The sequence below is a fragment of the Myxocyprinus asiaticus genome, chromosome 26, assembly GCF_019703515.2.
Source record: "Myxocyprinus asiaticus isolate MX2 ecotype Aquarium Trade chromosome 26, UBuf_Myxa_2, whole genome shotgun sequence".
NCBI lineage: Eukaryota > Metazoa > Chordata > Actinopteri > Cypriniformes > Catostomidae > Myxocyprinus > Myxocyprinus asiaticus.
The window spans coordinates 6,672,780-6,688,321 of NC_059369.1; the positions used below are offsets into that span (position 1 = coordinate 6,672,780).

At 44.7% G+C, this 15,542-nt stretch overlaps 1 protein-coding gene across 1 annotated transcript in view; it reads left to right on the forward strand.

Annotated features, from left to right (window-relative positions):
- LOC127417027 (synaptotagmin-9-like) overlaps positions 1-15,542 on the forward strand; it is a 151,842-nt gene that overhangs the window by 105,583 nt on the left and 30,717 nt on the right. The window contains exons 4-5 of the mRNA XM_051656712.1: positions 6,032-6,152; positions 6,392-6,563. Coding sequence (XP_051512672.1) covers positions 6,032-6,152; positions 6,392-6,563 — 293 coding nt within the window. The remainder of the gene's footprint in view (positions 1-6,031; positions 6,153-6,391; positions 6,564-15,542) is intronic.

Sequence of the window (15,542 nt, forward strand, 5' to 3'; positions counted from 1 at the left end):
CTGAAACTTTTTCAGAGGCTCCTGGGGCATATGGCATCCTCGGCGGTGGCCACCCCGCTCAGGTTGATGCATATGAGGCCGCTTCAGCACTGGCTCCAGACTCGAGTCCCGAGACGGGCATGGCGCCACGGGACACACCGCGTGGCCATTACGTCGGTCTGTCACCGTCTTTTCAGCCCTTGGACTGACCTCTCGGTTCTACGAGCAGGTGTTCCCCTAGAACTGGTCTCCAGGCGCGTCGTGGTCATGACAGACGCCTCCAAAACGGGCTGGAGTGCTGTTGGCAACGGGCATGCAGCCGCCGGCCTCTAGACTGGTCCGCGGCTGCGTTGGCACATCAACTGCCTCAAGTTACTGGCAATTCTGCTCGCCCTGCGGAGGTTCCGGCCATTGATCCAGGGCAAGCACGTGCTAGTTCGGACAGACAGCACAGCAGCGGTAGCATATGTCAACCGCCAAGGCGGTCTGTGCTCCCGCTGTATGTCACAACTCGCCCGCCGTCTCCTCCAACGGAGTTAGCAGCACCAAGCCACTCACATCCCGGGCAACCTCAACACTTCGGCGGACGCGCCGTAACAACAGGTTACCCTCAAGGGAGAGTGGAGACTCCACCTTCAGGTGGTCCAGCTGATTTGGAGTCGATTTGGTCAGGCACAGGTGCACCTGTTCGCCTCCCAAGAATCCTCCCTCTGCCCGCTCTGGTACGCCCTCACCGAGGCCTTCCTCGGCATAGACGCGCTGGCACACAGCTGGTCCCCTGGCATTCGCAAATATGCGTTTTCCCCCAGTGAGCCTGTTCGCACAGACCCTGTGCAAGGTCAGGGAGGACAAGGAGAAGATCGTCCTGATAAGCACCCTACTGGCCCGCCCAGACGTGGTGCTCGGACCTCACGCTCCTCGTGACAGCTCCCCCCGGGCAAATTCCCCTGAGGAAGGACCTTCTTTCTCTGGGAAGGGGCACCATCCGGCACCCACGCCCAGACCTCTGGAATCTCCATGTCTGGCCCCTGGACGGGACGCGGAAGACCTAAGCTGTCTCCCACCTGCGGTGGTAGACACGTTCACTCAGGCTAGGGCTCCCTCTACGAGGCGCCTGTATGCCTTTAAGTGGCGTCTGTTCGCTAAGTGGTGTTCTTCCCGTCAGGAAGACCCCCAGAGCTGTGCAGTCAGATCAGTGCTTTCCTTCCTGCAAGAGAGGTTGGAAGGGAGGCTGTCCCCTTCCACCTTGAAGGTGTACGTTGCTGCCATAGCAGCACACCATGACGCAGTCGACGGTAAGTCTTTAGGGAAGCATGATCTGATCATCAGGTTCCTAAGAGGCGCCAGGAGGCTGAATCCCTCCAGGCCACGCCTTGTTCCCTCATCGGACCTCTGTAGTTTTTCAGGGTCTACAGAGAGCCCCTTTGAGTTTTGCAGTCAGCCGGGCTTAAGGCACTCTCCTTGAAGACTGCCCTCCTGACTGCGCTCACTTCCATCAAGAGGGTAGGTGACCTGCAAGCATTCTCTGTCAGCGAAATGTGCCTGGAGTTCGGTCCGGGCTATTCTCACGTGATCCTGAGACCCCCGACCGGGCTATGTGCCCAAGGTTCCCACCACTCCTTTTAGGGACCAGGTGGTGAACCTGCAAGTGCTGCCCCAGGAGGAGGTAGACCCAGCCCTGTCGTTGCTGTATCCGGTGCGCGCTTTACGCATCTATTTGGATCGCACGCAGAGCTTTAGAATCTCTGAGCAGCTCTTTGTCTGCTTTGGTGCACAGCGGAAAGGAAGCGCTGTCTCCAAGCGGAGGATCGCCCACTGGCTCATTGACGCCATAACTATGGCATGTCTCGCCCAAAACATGCCGCCCCCGGTAGGGCTACGAGCCCATTCTACCCATGGTGTAGCGGCTTCTTGGGCCCTGACCAGAGGTGCCTCTCTAACAGACATTTGCAGAGCAGCGGGCTGGGCAATACCCAACACCTTTGCAAGGTTCTACAACCTCCGGGTGGAACCGGTTTCGTCCCAGGTAGTGGCACGCAACATAAGCGGATAAGCCCGGGATAGCCGGCCGGGTGTATCGCTTGCACATAGCGCCTTCCACCTCCTTTTGAGCTGAAGACGTGCGCTGTTAATTCCCAGTAGTGTTCACAAAAGTTGTTCCCTGGTTGACTTCCTCCGAGCCCTGTGGCAGTCGAGTTTTCGGAGAGACTCGCTGCCGGCCCAGTACACGCGCTAACTAAGAGCCCGGTTCTGGGGTAGGTGCTCCGCATGTGGCGGTTCCCTGTAAGGCTAACCCCATGCGATCTATATCTTCCGCTAGTTCGTTTCCCTACTGGCAAACTGCGTCTTCCTTGGGCAGAGCCCCTCAGACTCCATGTTGTAGTAACTCCTCCCCCATTGGGCAGGATCTACCTTGAAGGCTCTCCACATGGTTGGAAAGACCATGTGATGTATTCTTCCACTTAAATATCCCCCCTCTCTTGGGGCGAGGTGTGGTCTCCGCGGTGTCCTCCCCTTGGGAGGGACACCCCCCGACTAGACCTGGCGGCCCAATCAGATAATCCCCCTTCTTTTTTAGGCAGTGGAAAAAGAGAAGGGGAAAGAGGCCACGACTGCGTTAAGCCTGTCTCTATCTCTGGGTAGTCGACTTGTCCCCAAAAAGGGCCGTTCGACACTCATAACTGTGTTGGGGGAGGTTACGTGTCGACCTGGTGCGCTGGCTATGAGGCACACAGCAAATCTGCGCACCACACACCGCCAGTTCACCCCTAGTGTCACTACATCGACACCAACGTCGAGTGAGTGACAGATAGGGAACGTCATGGTTACTGGTGTAACCTCCGTTCCCTGATGGAGGGAACGAGATGTTGGTCCCTCCTGCCACAATGCTGAACTACCCGCTGAAATGGCCAGACCTTATATCGGCTCCTCAGCGTAAAACCTGAATGAGTGGTTGCATACCAGCTCCTTTTATACCCGTATGTTCGGGGGAGTGGCATGCAAATACCACTCGCCAATTTTCATTGGCCTTTTATCAAAGACCAGAGGTGTCTCGGGCTCCCAAGAGTGACCCCTAGTGTCACTACATCGACACTAACGTCTCGTTCCCTCCATCAGGGAACGGAGGTTACACCAGTAACCATGACGTTTTTTTGTTTTTTGTTTTTTTTTCTACTTTGGCAACAAAATCTCAATGTTCTCTCTTTGAACAGTCAAACAAACAAGTGATAGCTAGCGCTGAAGCATTTTACCAATCAGAAATTAGCATAATTTATTCTGATTTAAAGTAATGGCAAGCATCTTCAAATCACTGCCAACCATGTAAGAAACAATTTGCATCATAAATGATGAATCTATGTACTGATTGCCATTGTCCCGTGTCTGCCAAACATGTTGAGTGGTGCAAACATCATCTGCAGCCTGAAACTGAACTGTTGACTGGAAGTTTGGACAGTGAGCACTTAGCTGCATAGGAAAGCTATAGGATGCTTCCTTATTCCCTATTTATTAAGCGACTCAACCTCCAGTGTGCTGTCTGTCTGCACTGGTCTCAGAACAGTTTGAAATGCACCTTATTTTCATCCTAATTCCATATAAAGCCTCTGAAAGCAACATTTTACCACTTTTGGATGAACCTATTGATTCTCAACGTGATAATGCACAGCAAATATAGGATTTGTAAGGGACAAACAGTCCTATAGTCCTCGTCTGCCATTTCGCGATATATCGATGCAATTCTCAAAATGGCATCTCGGATGAAACTAGGGAATGTAGTCTGTTGACTCAAACAGGTTTCAGTGTAAAAACTTAATGAGGTTTCTTACCAGATGTAATTTTGTTGCCGTTTCTCCCAAAGACAAACTCTGCTGTGATCTGTGCCTTGTTTTGTCACATGGCTTAGTGCGTCGAAAGTTCAACACTTTAATGATAGCCCAGATTGACCTGAAATGAGATCAGTCAGTTTAAATGAAATTAAATTATGCATAGCAAAGACAAAACATAATGTACGTGTATGAGGACACAGGGTCGGAAGAAGATAGACACGCAAGTATCAGCCGACCCACTGACCATGTGATGCATATTGCATATTGATCTGACTGGCTGACTTTATTCACATTATGTGTTGGGGTTGACAGAGTTTCTATTTCATCTGTGTGTGTTTTGACTGGCGATCCGGCGCTGGAATGTGTTATTTTGAATGTTATGATAAGTGTTGGCTGTTATCAGTGTCGTTTAGTGTCAGCAGTTTTGCCGTAGCTTGTTGTCTTTTCCGTATCCCCCATTGTGATGGCCTTCTCGACCGTATTGTTTGTGTGTTGGTAGGTGTGTGTGCGTGTGTTGTCTTTTTCTCTTTCTCTCCCTCTCTCGTAATCGCTTTCAGGTGTGCGGTATTTAGGTGAGCTGATTGTTGATGGGGTGCACCGGTGCGCAGTGTTTCCTCCCTATTGAGTGTTTAATGGCCGGGTTGTTTGATGTCTGAATTTCGGAGTTCGCTGTTTTTTTTCTTTTTTTTTTTTTTTTTTGTAATATAGAACGGTCAATAAATGTGTCTGTGTTTCCGCTACTCTTGTCTCCCCGCATCTTTTATTGCTTTTTATTTTTAAAGTGTAACACCCATCCACTGACATACAGATTCGATCTTGTTTTATTAAAATAAAAATGGATATTTGGGCGAATTAGAATCCAAAACCTCTAAAAAAAACTAAAGGCAAAAGGTTACCAGATCAATCAGTCATGTTCTTAATCAAAGTGCTGACCTATGTATTCATCTACTGATTAACATAATCCCAAAACTGATTGTTGCAGATGTAGAAATGAAATAACCATATTATGTTAAATATTTATTTGGGTGCTTGAATCAGTCATTAAGTATGACTGTTGATCAAAACAGGTCATTTAAAATAATCTTTTACTGTACATAACATAATTAATATTCATGAGTTTTGCAGCACTGCCCCCCCCCCCCCAATAAAATGTTTCTTTACAGTTTATTTATATTTAGACCTAACTTTATGTTAATGTTTGCTTTCAAATGGCTTATTCCAGCTGTAATAAAGGTGATAGGTCTACAGGACTTTATTAGCAGAATAACATGGGATATGCATGTATTTTCCATCCATGGGTTCACTTAACAAAGGTGGTGACAAATTATGTGAAGCATAGGAACATTTAGAATTTGTTGATGTGCTTGCCACCCCATAAAACATTTATAGATCCGCACCTGGTCCTGCTCAACCTGCTCTGAGGATTCGAACCGGCGTCAGCCGGCATGGGTGGCGGGCGCACTAACGAGGAGGCTAAAAGCTACAGCCTTTCGCGTCAGTTATCCCAATTTTAGTCAAAATTTTGACTCATTAAGACTAGACACAAGAATAGATTCCAAGAGGTACATTGATGTTGAATTCAACATTGCCAGCATCCTCATTACTTTTGCGCTACAAAAAAAATTACTTTTCTTCTGTCAATTTGGAAATAATGTGTGGGATCAATCAACACAACATCTGAATTTTGCCATTTCTAGGATGGGTCATTGTGAACTATGTTGGTCAGTTCAAATCGAAGTTGATGTCAGGTGCAGATTGGCCTCAGAGTAAGAACATTTTCTGTACAATCCTTCTTTGTTAGCATATTGGAATGAAGCCTTCGTTGTGAAGTTTAGATGAATAGGTGTTAGAAAAGCTCATCTCACATCCTTAGCTGAGTTATTTTTACAGAGAAAGTGATAACACGTCTGTTACTTTTAACACTGCTGATGTTTGTGCTGTCCTAAAGTGACAAGCGAATTCATGATGGGTGTTTACTCCTCAATGCTTTCAATTCTATTTACCGTACTTTTTTTTTTTTTTTTGCATTATTATCAATAAAAGAATGATTATATTCATAAAAGTATGAATGAATTATTCAGTCAGTTTATAATATAAACTAAAGCTTCAGAAAAAAAAGTGAGTGGTGTTTGCCTGTGCAAATCTCTATGCACTGACTAGCACAATGCTAGTGGGGATTGAATACAGAATGCCAAATGAGAGTAAATTATTTTTGTTTGTGTTGTCAGGATAATGTGGATCTAGGCGATTTGATGTTTTCTCTGTGCTACCTTCCTACTGCCGGACGTCTCACCATCACCATGATCAAAGCACGAAATCTGAAAGCCATGGACATCACTGGAGCTTCAGGTGTGACCTCACTCTCAGATTGTATTCACAACTGTTAAAATATACAGTACCTGGGGGTATTTTTTATTTTTTTTATTTTTGTGGCAACTATTCCTTTCAATAAACACATTTATCAACAGTGGTTTTGTTCTCCCTACTAAATTCTTTTTTAATTAAATTATTGGTCTAGTACATGCAATATGATATATTGTGTCATATTGATAATATGGTGTTTATTTTTAACTTGGACTCTTTCCAAGATCCTTATGTGAAGGTTTCTCTGATGTGTGATGGGAGAAGATTGAAGAAGAGAAAAACTTCTACCAAGAGGAACACTTTGAACCCAGTGTACAATGAGGCCATAGTGTTTGATGTTCCTCCAGAGAACATTGACCAAATCAGCCTTCTCGTAGCTGTTATGGACTATGACCGGTGAGAATGCCGCACTTGTCTGTTGAATTATGTATATGTGTCCTTTTCTATCCAGTCTACCTGGCAGAGGATCAGTGAAAGGTAAGTCATTTAGAAAAGTTAACTTTTACAGATTACAAATCACTATGGCTGTCAATCTATTTTTTTTATTTATTTTTTTATTTAATTATTTTATGATATTAAATATATTTATTGAATTAATTACCAAACAAAAATCATTCAATATATATTTATTTAAAAATATAAATACATTTAAAAATTATAAATATATAATAATTCAGATAATTAAAATACTTTACATTATTGTAACAGACAAGTAAAGCATTGCTTAGGCAACATTAAACGTTTTTATTTCCAAATCAGATCATATAAGCCTATCACTGACCTACAGTCCACAGCAATCAATTTTGCAATTGTATTCATCAATCTGACTGACTCATTGTAAGGGCTTTTCTAAGGACGTGTCAATGTACACATGCATCATATGGCCGCTTTTGGTGTGTCTCACTTTGATTGAATCAATTCATAAAGCGTTTTTAGGATGCTGTGTCTAGTTAAACATAGTTTGAAACTTACACATTTTAAGACCCTTGTATTGGGAGTTGTGCTCTGCCCAGCGGTATTTGAGTGCAAGAACACATCCTCACCCAGTATCGCTGCTCCCTATATGCATATTACGCAGTCTGCGTAGTGCACCAACTCCCTACGGGGGCACCATCACACCCTAGGTGGGCACCAGAAACTCTACCCTTACTCGCACATTATATTTTATTCAAGAACCAGGTAGCAGTCGCGGAACACAGACAATCGCCTCACATTCACACTTTCGGACCGCACCAAACAACTTGGTGGTAGCATGGATGTCACTCTTTTCAGAAAACAGCTGTTGGATTTACACAATGGTTTTGCAGTCCAAGCGAATCGCATTAAGGAGTGTCTGTTTTCACTGGCTCCATTTGTCAGAGTCAGTGACAAGGAGTCAGTCAAGGCAATGCTTTTGCTTGCGAGGGTAATGGACAAAGGGCTTGTGCCTCCTTTTACGAATTGAGGTTAGCAAACGCTTCCCCCTGCAAATCCATGTCTAAAGACACGTGAAGGCTTGGAGTTTGGATTGGCGCCGTTCAGAGGACCGCAGTCTTCTTGCCAGCCGTGCCTGCTGACATGGTTATTGATGAAGCAAAGGACGAGCCTCCATTCAGTGGACGAAACAGGTGGTTCATTCATTCCCTTGTCTCCCTTTCGGACGTTATCGATTCAAGTTTGCCATTTGTCATCAAGCCTCAAACACTCAAAATTGTGTCTCAGACTTCCTTCAACCCACATGAATCATGTTTCGGAATTAATATTGAGCATTCTTAACCAAAATCTCGCCTCTGCCCCCCTTGACCAAGTGTCTTCGGGCTCACTTAACTATCCCCGTTGTACAAAAGCACTTTGTCTCAAGCATTACACGTTGTTCTCTACTTGAATTCGGCCTCTGCCTCCATGACCAAGGGTCTCAGGGCATGCATAACAGAATTCGATGCAGAGCATGTGAGCGGAGCACTGAGCGGGGCAGTGATAATTTCGCCTGAGTGGAGTGCGCCTTTTTGAAGATTCCGCTCCGCTCGCTCAACCCAGAATGCGCTTCGTGATATGCTGGTTTGGGAATCTGCGAAATAAGCAACAGGCCTGAGGTTATGGAGCTCTAACATTGATTTAGTGAAGTTGCAAACCTTATAACCTAAATAAATGCAAAGTATAAATCAAAGCTAAGAACGAGGAAATCGAAAGAGTCTGCGAGAATTAGCAAATATTCCTTTTGGAATCGTACGTGTCACATTGCCAGAGAGCATGAGGATGTGCTACGCGATGGTAGTGCAGCAAAAGGTGAGCTATTAGCCTACACTACTATTCGATAATAAATGAATAGATAAGTAATGTATCTTGTTGTTTTGCCATCATGTCAGTGCAGCCGCCAGCTAGATGCGAGCCCAGTTCTGCAGGGTTGCGAACGTTAGAGCACCCTCAATTGATTATGTAAGCTTAATAATACTGTATGTTGGCCAAGCATTTTTCCTTTAATCCCGGCGAACACACACAAAGAATCCCTGCATCAAAACCAATAAACATGTGTGATCTTGCAGATCAGTGTCCTAATTTGCAGGCGGAGCATTCTGCTTTCATGCCTTTATTGTACAATTGAGCATTTGATTGGTAAATATTTCCACTCTCGCATAGAGAATTTCATAGTGGAATTATCTCACTTAATCGACCACCTGTTGCTTTCGATTTCTGCTTCGGGATAAAGTGGCACATAACTGCTGGTCAGTTTCCCAAAGCCAAATCAACACCTTAACGAGAAGTGAAACGTAAAAAAAAAAAAAATGATTCTAGATTAGTGGTTGCAGATAACATCTTCCGACATCGCTTGCTGCATTCATGCGCAGAGAAAAAAGCTATAAATGATTGTTCATTTGGAAAAAACTAACACTTTTCTTAAACGAAGGCAGTGTAATTTGTGAATTAAATAATTTTTATTTGTTTTAGGATCATTAAACATGATTTCATCGAATATATATATTGGACAAAATCTCACTTTATGCAGGACAAATGTTTTTTATTTGTTAAATCCATGGTTAAACCTTGCTGTACATATAAAGAGCGCATGCACAAGACACGATCGTTTGATGAATATAAAGTCCAGATTCAATTTATAATGCTTTAAAAATATCAAGGAAAAACAAAGGGGGCACATGGTATCTACTAATATAATAATTAAAATATAAATAATCACAGTCCTTTAGAATGCATACAATTCATAAATATAAAATTGTAGGGAATATTAATAAAGCAACAACACTGAAAAAGAGAAAAACATTCACTCCTCTTTTCTGGATAACTTAATATGCCCTTTAAAACTGAACACAAAATTAGGATGAGAAATTGCTCATTTTAATTTACAGACCCAAAGTCTGAAAGCATTAAATCAGAAACATATTAATGTATCAAATCTATAGTATAATCATTCTGTGGAGACAACTGAAAAACAATTATGAATTTCACTTTTACCTGCAATATTTTTCCTGGTACCAGTCCATGTTTTCATTATTGCCATAAGGGACTCAAACAAACTTTAAAGTTGAAAAGATTGTGTTTTTCTGGGTCAGTTGTGTCACTCAGATCCAGTTTAAACTGAAAAGCGCAAATTTCAACCTCCTAGTGTCTCTGAGGAACCTTATGATCAAGTCGTGCTTCCCCAAATACTTACCATCTACTGCATCATGTTGAGCCAAAATGACGGCTACATACACCTTCAGGGTGGAGGGGGACAGCCGCCCCTCCAGCCTCTCCTGCAGGAAGGAAAGCACTGATCCGACTGTGCATCTCTGGGGGTCTTCGCATCGGGAAGAACACCACTTAGCGAACAGACACCACTTCAAGGCATACAGGCACCTCATAGAGGGAGCCCTAGCCTGAGTGATCGTGTCTACCACCGTGGGTGGTAGGCCACTTAGGTCTTCTGAGTCCCGTCCAGGGGCTAGATGTGGAGATTCCAGAGGTCTGGTCGCAGGTGCCAGATGGTGCCACGTCCCCGAGAAAGAAGGTCCTTCCTCAGGGGAATTCACCGGGGGGGCTGTCGCGAGGAGCGTGAGATCTGAGAACCATGTCTGGGTGGGCCAGTAGGGTGCTACTAGGATGACCTGCTCCTCGTCCTCCCTGACCTTGAACAGGGTCTGTGCAAGTAGGCTCACTGGGGGAAATGCATATTTGCGTAGTCCAGGGGGCCAGCTGTGTGCCAGCGCATCTATACCGAGGGGTGCCTCGGTCAGGGCGTACCAAAGTGGGCAGTGGGAGGATTCCCGGGAAGCAAACAGGTCTACCTGTGCTCGACAGAATCGACTCCAAATCAGCTGGACCACCTGAGGGTGGAGTCTCCACTCTCTCCTGAGGGTAACCTGACGTGACAGCACTTCCGCTGTGGTGTTAAGGTCGCCCGGGATGTGAGAGGCTCGTAGCGACTTGAGGCGCTGCTGACTCCAGAGGAGGAGACAGCGGGCGAGTTGTGACATGCAATGGGAGCGATGACCACCTTGGCGGTTGATGTACACTACCGTTGCGGTGTTGTCCATCCGGACCAACACGTGCTTGCCCTGGATCAACGGCCGAAACCTCCGCAGGGCGAGCAGAACTGCCAACAACTCTAGGCAGTTGATGTGCCAAAGCAGCCGCGGGCCAGTTCAGGAGCCGGCGGCTGTGTGCCTGTTGCATACAGCGCCCCAGCCCATCTTGGAGGCATCTGTTGTAACCCCGACATGCCTGGAGACCTGCTCTAAGGGAACCCCTGCCCATAGAAATTCAAGGTCGGTCCAAGGGCTGAAGAGGCGGCGACAGATCGGCGTGATGGCCATGCCCATCTCGGGACTCGAGTCTGAAGCCAGTGCTGAAGCGGTCTCATATGCATCAACCCGAGCGATGTGGCCACCGCTGAGGATGCCATATTCCCCAGGAGCCTCTGAAAAAGTTTCAGTGGAACCGCTGTTCTCCATCTGAATGCCTTCAGACAGTTCAGCCCCGACTGTGCACACTCATTCGTGAGGCGTGCTGTCATCGAGACTGAGTCCAACTCCAAACCAAAAAAAGAGATGCTCTGAACCAGTTGACCCGAAGCCCCAGTTGGCTGAGGTGCCAGAGCACAAGGTCCCTATGTGCACACAGCAACTCTCGAGAGTGAGCTAGGATTAGCAAGTCGTCGAGATTCCCCTTAGCGGGGAAAGGGCTGCCTCTGTGACCTTCATGAAGATGCGATGGGACAAGGACAGCCCGAAGGTGAGGACCTTGTACTGGTATGCCTGGCCTTCGAAAGCAAACCACAGGAAGGGTCTGTGTCAAGGTAAGACCGAGACGTGGAAGTACGCATCCTTCAGGTCTACCACCACGAACCAATCTTGATGCCGGACACTCGCTAGAATGCATTTTTGCGGAGAGATAATGACCACAACCAGGAATAACACACAAACAGAAAGGCATCTTTAAAAAGACATTCCATGTGTGCTGCTCTTTTAGAAAGAAAATATACTCTTTTTAGAATGTACTCTTTTAGTTGTTTCTGCCGAAGTGCCCAGGGGCATTCTCTGCACTCCACGGGTGCAGAGGGGGAGAAGCCGCTGAAATGCGCCATAGAATCCAGTAGATGAGGTGAATGAACTTCGTGGATGAATTCAGCTTCAATTAATAGACCCAATCGGCTCCAAAGTGAATGAGTGGTTGCATACAGCTCCTTTTATACCCATATGTCTGGGGGAGTGGCATGCAAAATCCACTCTCCAATTCTCTTTGGCCTTTTTTCAAAAAAGCAGAGGTGTTTGGGGCTCCCAAGAGTGACCCCTAGTGTCAATACACCGACACAACATCGAGTGAGTGACAGATAGGGAACAGAGAAATATTTGACTGATTACAAATGATAAGGAAGGTAAGGTATACCCAATTATCTAACAGCAGTTGTAAACCAGTCCAAAATAAACAGCGAGATTTTAAATACAAAAACACAACAATACAATCACATAATTTCAGATGTGTACATTACTAATCATTTGATAATTTATTAAATGTCAGCCTATAGTCTATATATTTCACCCAGAGGGTCTCCTCAGCCCATTGTAGGTGCTACTGGTTGTTTAAATCAGTTTTACAATTAGAAATAATCAATAATTAATTGTTATTAATTATGGAATAATTAAATAACAATTAAATAGTAACTAAATAATAATTATACAATAATTAAATAGAATTTAACTCATTAAATTCTATTCTCGGGGCACCACTCTTTGAAAAGAGAAAAAAAAAAAAGTATAGCAAGTTACTGATTGAGTCTCAGAAAACAAAATCTACCCTGTAGGTTGAGTATCTTAATTGTTAATCAAAATAATCAAAAAGGGGAAAAACTAGTTAAATTATTGCTATACAAATCTAATAGTAATCTAGTTACAGTTAGTTTCTAACACCAATAAAATAACAGTACTCTGAGGTAACTTGGGAGTTCTTCACGTGGCAGAGGTTGGCTTCAACACAGTATTCAAACAAAAACAAACAGGAGTACTTATTATAATATAACAAGATTTATTAAAATCAAGCAGTAGTGAACACAGCCAATACTATCCAAATATAATCCAAAAATAAATCAAGGAAATCCTAAACTAACAGTGGAGCTATATGCTAGTGTGTGTGTGTGTGTGTGTGTGTATGTGTGTGTGTGTCCAGATGCGGTAACAAAGGAATCAAAATGGAGGATCAGGTTCAAAATGGAGGGTTAGATCCAAAATGGAGCTGATACCACATGAGGGTGGAAATGAGCAGACACACAAAGGAACTGACGAAACAGGCGGGAGAATTTGGTTCACCAGCCTGAGTCGAACACAAACCGTGGCGCCACTCACTCAATGAATATCAGTGAGAGAGAGAGAATGAGAGCGAGAGAGAGAGGAAAAGTGCATGCAATTTAATTAAGGGTAACCGCTCGTAACAGTGGGACTGAATTACTAGTTCAGATCACTCAACAAAACAAACGTAACCCCAAAAGAAAACTAAACACAAATCTCCCAACTCGAAACAGCGAGCAGAGTTTAACATACAAATATACTCAAAACATCAGCATTTAGAATCAAAAATACGATTTAGTTTCACAAGAAAAAATCACAGTTTCTAAACTAAATCTGCCCAGATATCAAGCCTTACTTGGGAAATCCTGTGTGATTTCAATAGGGTTGTCCGTTGGAATTCCTGTTGCATTGAGCGGTCAGGAGAAACGGTCTGGATGGTCCCTTGTCTTACACTCGTCAGCGAAAAGACGCGTCTCTGCTTTATTCTTCGGATCCAGCGATGGAGAAGAATGCAGAAATTAGTCAACATTGAATGAAAAAGAGGGAGAAGGGAAACTGGTCGCCCTTCCATTTTTCAAAATAAATTCACTGTTGCTTTACAGTGAAACTGAACCGGTTGTTATAAGTATACTATAAGACTTGAACAAAGCTAAGTTAATCTTACTCTACCGTGGCCAAATGGTGAGGTTAGAAAAACATGGTCTCTTTGTTCTCAGTTCAAAATGAGGGAAAACTCCTTCAGTACGTGCACAGTACAGATGTCCCTTAACAGCCAGGCAGAGCTTAGCACAGAGAGGCCAAACTTCATCTGTCCACTGGTTTTATTGACAAGATGACGTCATCGGTCTTAGGCCGCTTTCGACCAATGGCGTTTGAGACTGGGTCCATGGGCGGGACTTCGCATCCAGTTGTGAATTTGTGAAGGATCCTGGGAAACTGAGTTCAATGTCTCTCCTTTGATTATAGAACAAAGGGCCATGCGGTCTCTGCTGCCATTTTGAGTGGGCCAAGGCCCTACACCTCCCCCCTTTGGTCTTAAGGTTGGGGTTCCTGCCACAGACCTTGAGAGCAACCCAAAAGTTGAACAGTTCAATCCTTGAGAGCAACCCAAAAGTTGTACAGTACATGTGTCCTGGGTTTGCATGAGCTTAGTTCCTGGAAACATTAACAGTTCATAAAGGCTTTTGATACCTGGGCAGTCATAGTAGGTAACATCTGGGCAGATGAATTCTAACTAGGCTAGCTAACATAATTTCTATCAAAACAGCACTTCACATTGGTACAACACATCAAACATTGCAACAACCCTTTGTTATCCCTGAGTTTTCAATGATTATGAAAAGGAAAATGGGAAAGATTGTTACAGTTAGTATAACTGTTCCTGGGCAGGGTTAGGAGCAGTTAGTGGTAGAGGGGTAGACAGAAGCTTCAAACGCTGTGGAATGAGTGTCATTGCACCCAGTCTAGTGTGTAGTGTTTGGATGTGTCTGTGCATGGCGTATGCGATACCTGCCATGATGATCCAACCACTAAGGAGGAGCCCAAGGGTAGTCAAACTGATGGGGTGTTCTTGATAAGCCGATAATTTTCCTATATGATTGAAAAATGTAGTCGTGAGCCCAGTCGATTTGAGACTGAACTTTACTAATTTGGTCCCTTCAGCTAGAAGCTGTTGTTGAAGGGTGTCATCAATAGTGAAGTTGCGGCCTCTGAATGTGTCCATCATCTCAATCTCTGAATCGTGTCTCTCTGGACTGAGATGGTGGAGGACAATGTCAGCTATATGTACCGTGGCCCCTTGTGGGACCTTCAAGAACAACGTTTGGTTTGGGATTGTTAATTTAGTGTTTGTATCATGACGGCCATATGACATTAGGATCTCGGTGGCAGGGGTACTGACAAGCCATTGACTACCAGCTCTTTCTACCCTAGATTCTGTCCCTTCGTCTTTAACAGACATACTAGCCTGGCATTTTTGCTCTGGGGTGTCAGCCCTCAGACCGCACAGGTGGTCGGTTATATCTCTGAGGGGTTGCTGGGGCAAACCCAATGTATGTTCTTGGTGTTCGTACACATGTTCAGATTGGGAATAAGGTAGAGAGTGGGGTCATCATCGTGGTAGGCAAGCACTGGTGGTGTTTTGATATGTACATGTACATTATTCTTCCAAAACCCAACGTTCAATATGGATTTCAGTCGGTAAATGTTCTGTTTCTCTATAATGGGTAAGTTAAGGATAAATCCTATCTCTAGGTTCTGAGGATTTACATGGATGGGTATATTGCACTGCCAAGGCTGTATGCCAGATGTATCTGAGAAGTTTGCACAACGGTGGTAGTGGCCAATCTAAGGATTTGTTCAACCATGTTTAGGGGAACTAGGTAGGATGGGATCTTTCCCACACTCAGGCTGTTAACTGACATGCTAATTTCCCTTACAAGGTCATGCATTAGATCTCTAACCATTCGCACATATGTTATGTCTGATCTCACAACTTCTGACAAGGCATCCAGAGCATGCAAAGTGTTATTTAGAATTGCTGAGTGCATGTTTACAGTGAGTGTGGTACCCAGTAGGGTTTTACCCAGATCCTGTAACTGTTCTTGTTGTAACAGGAGTT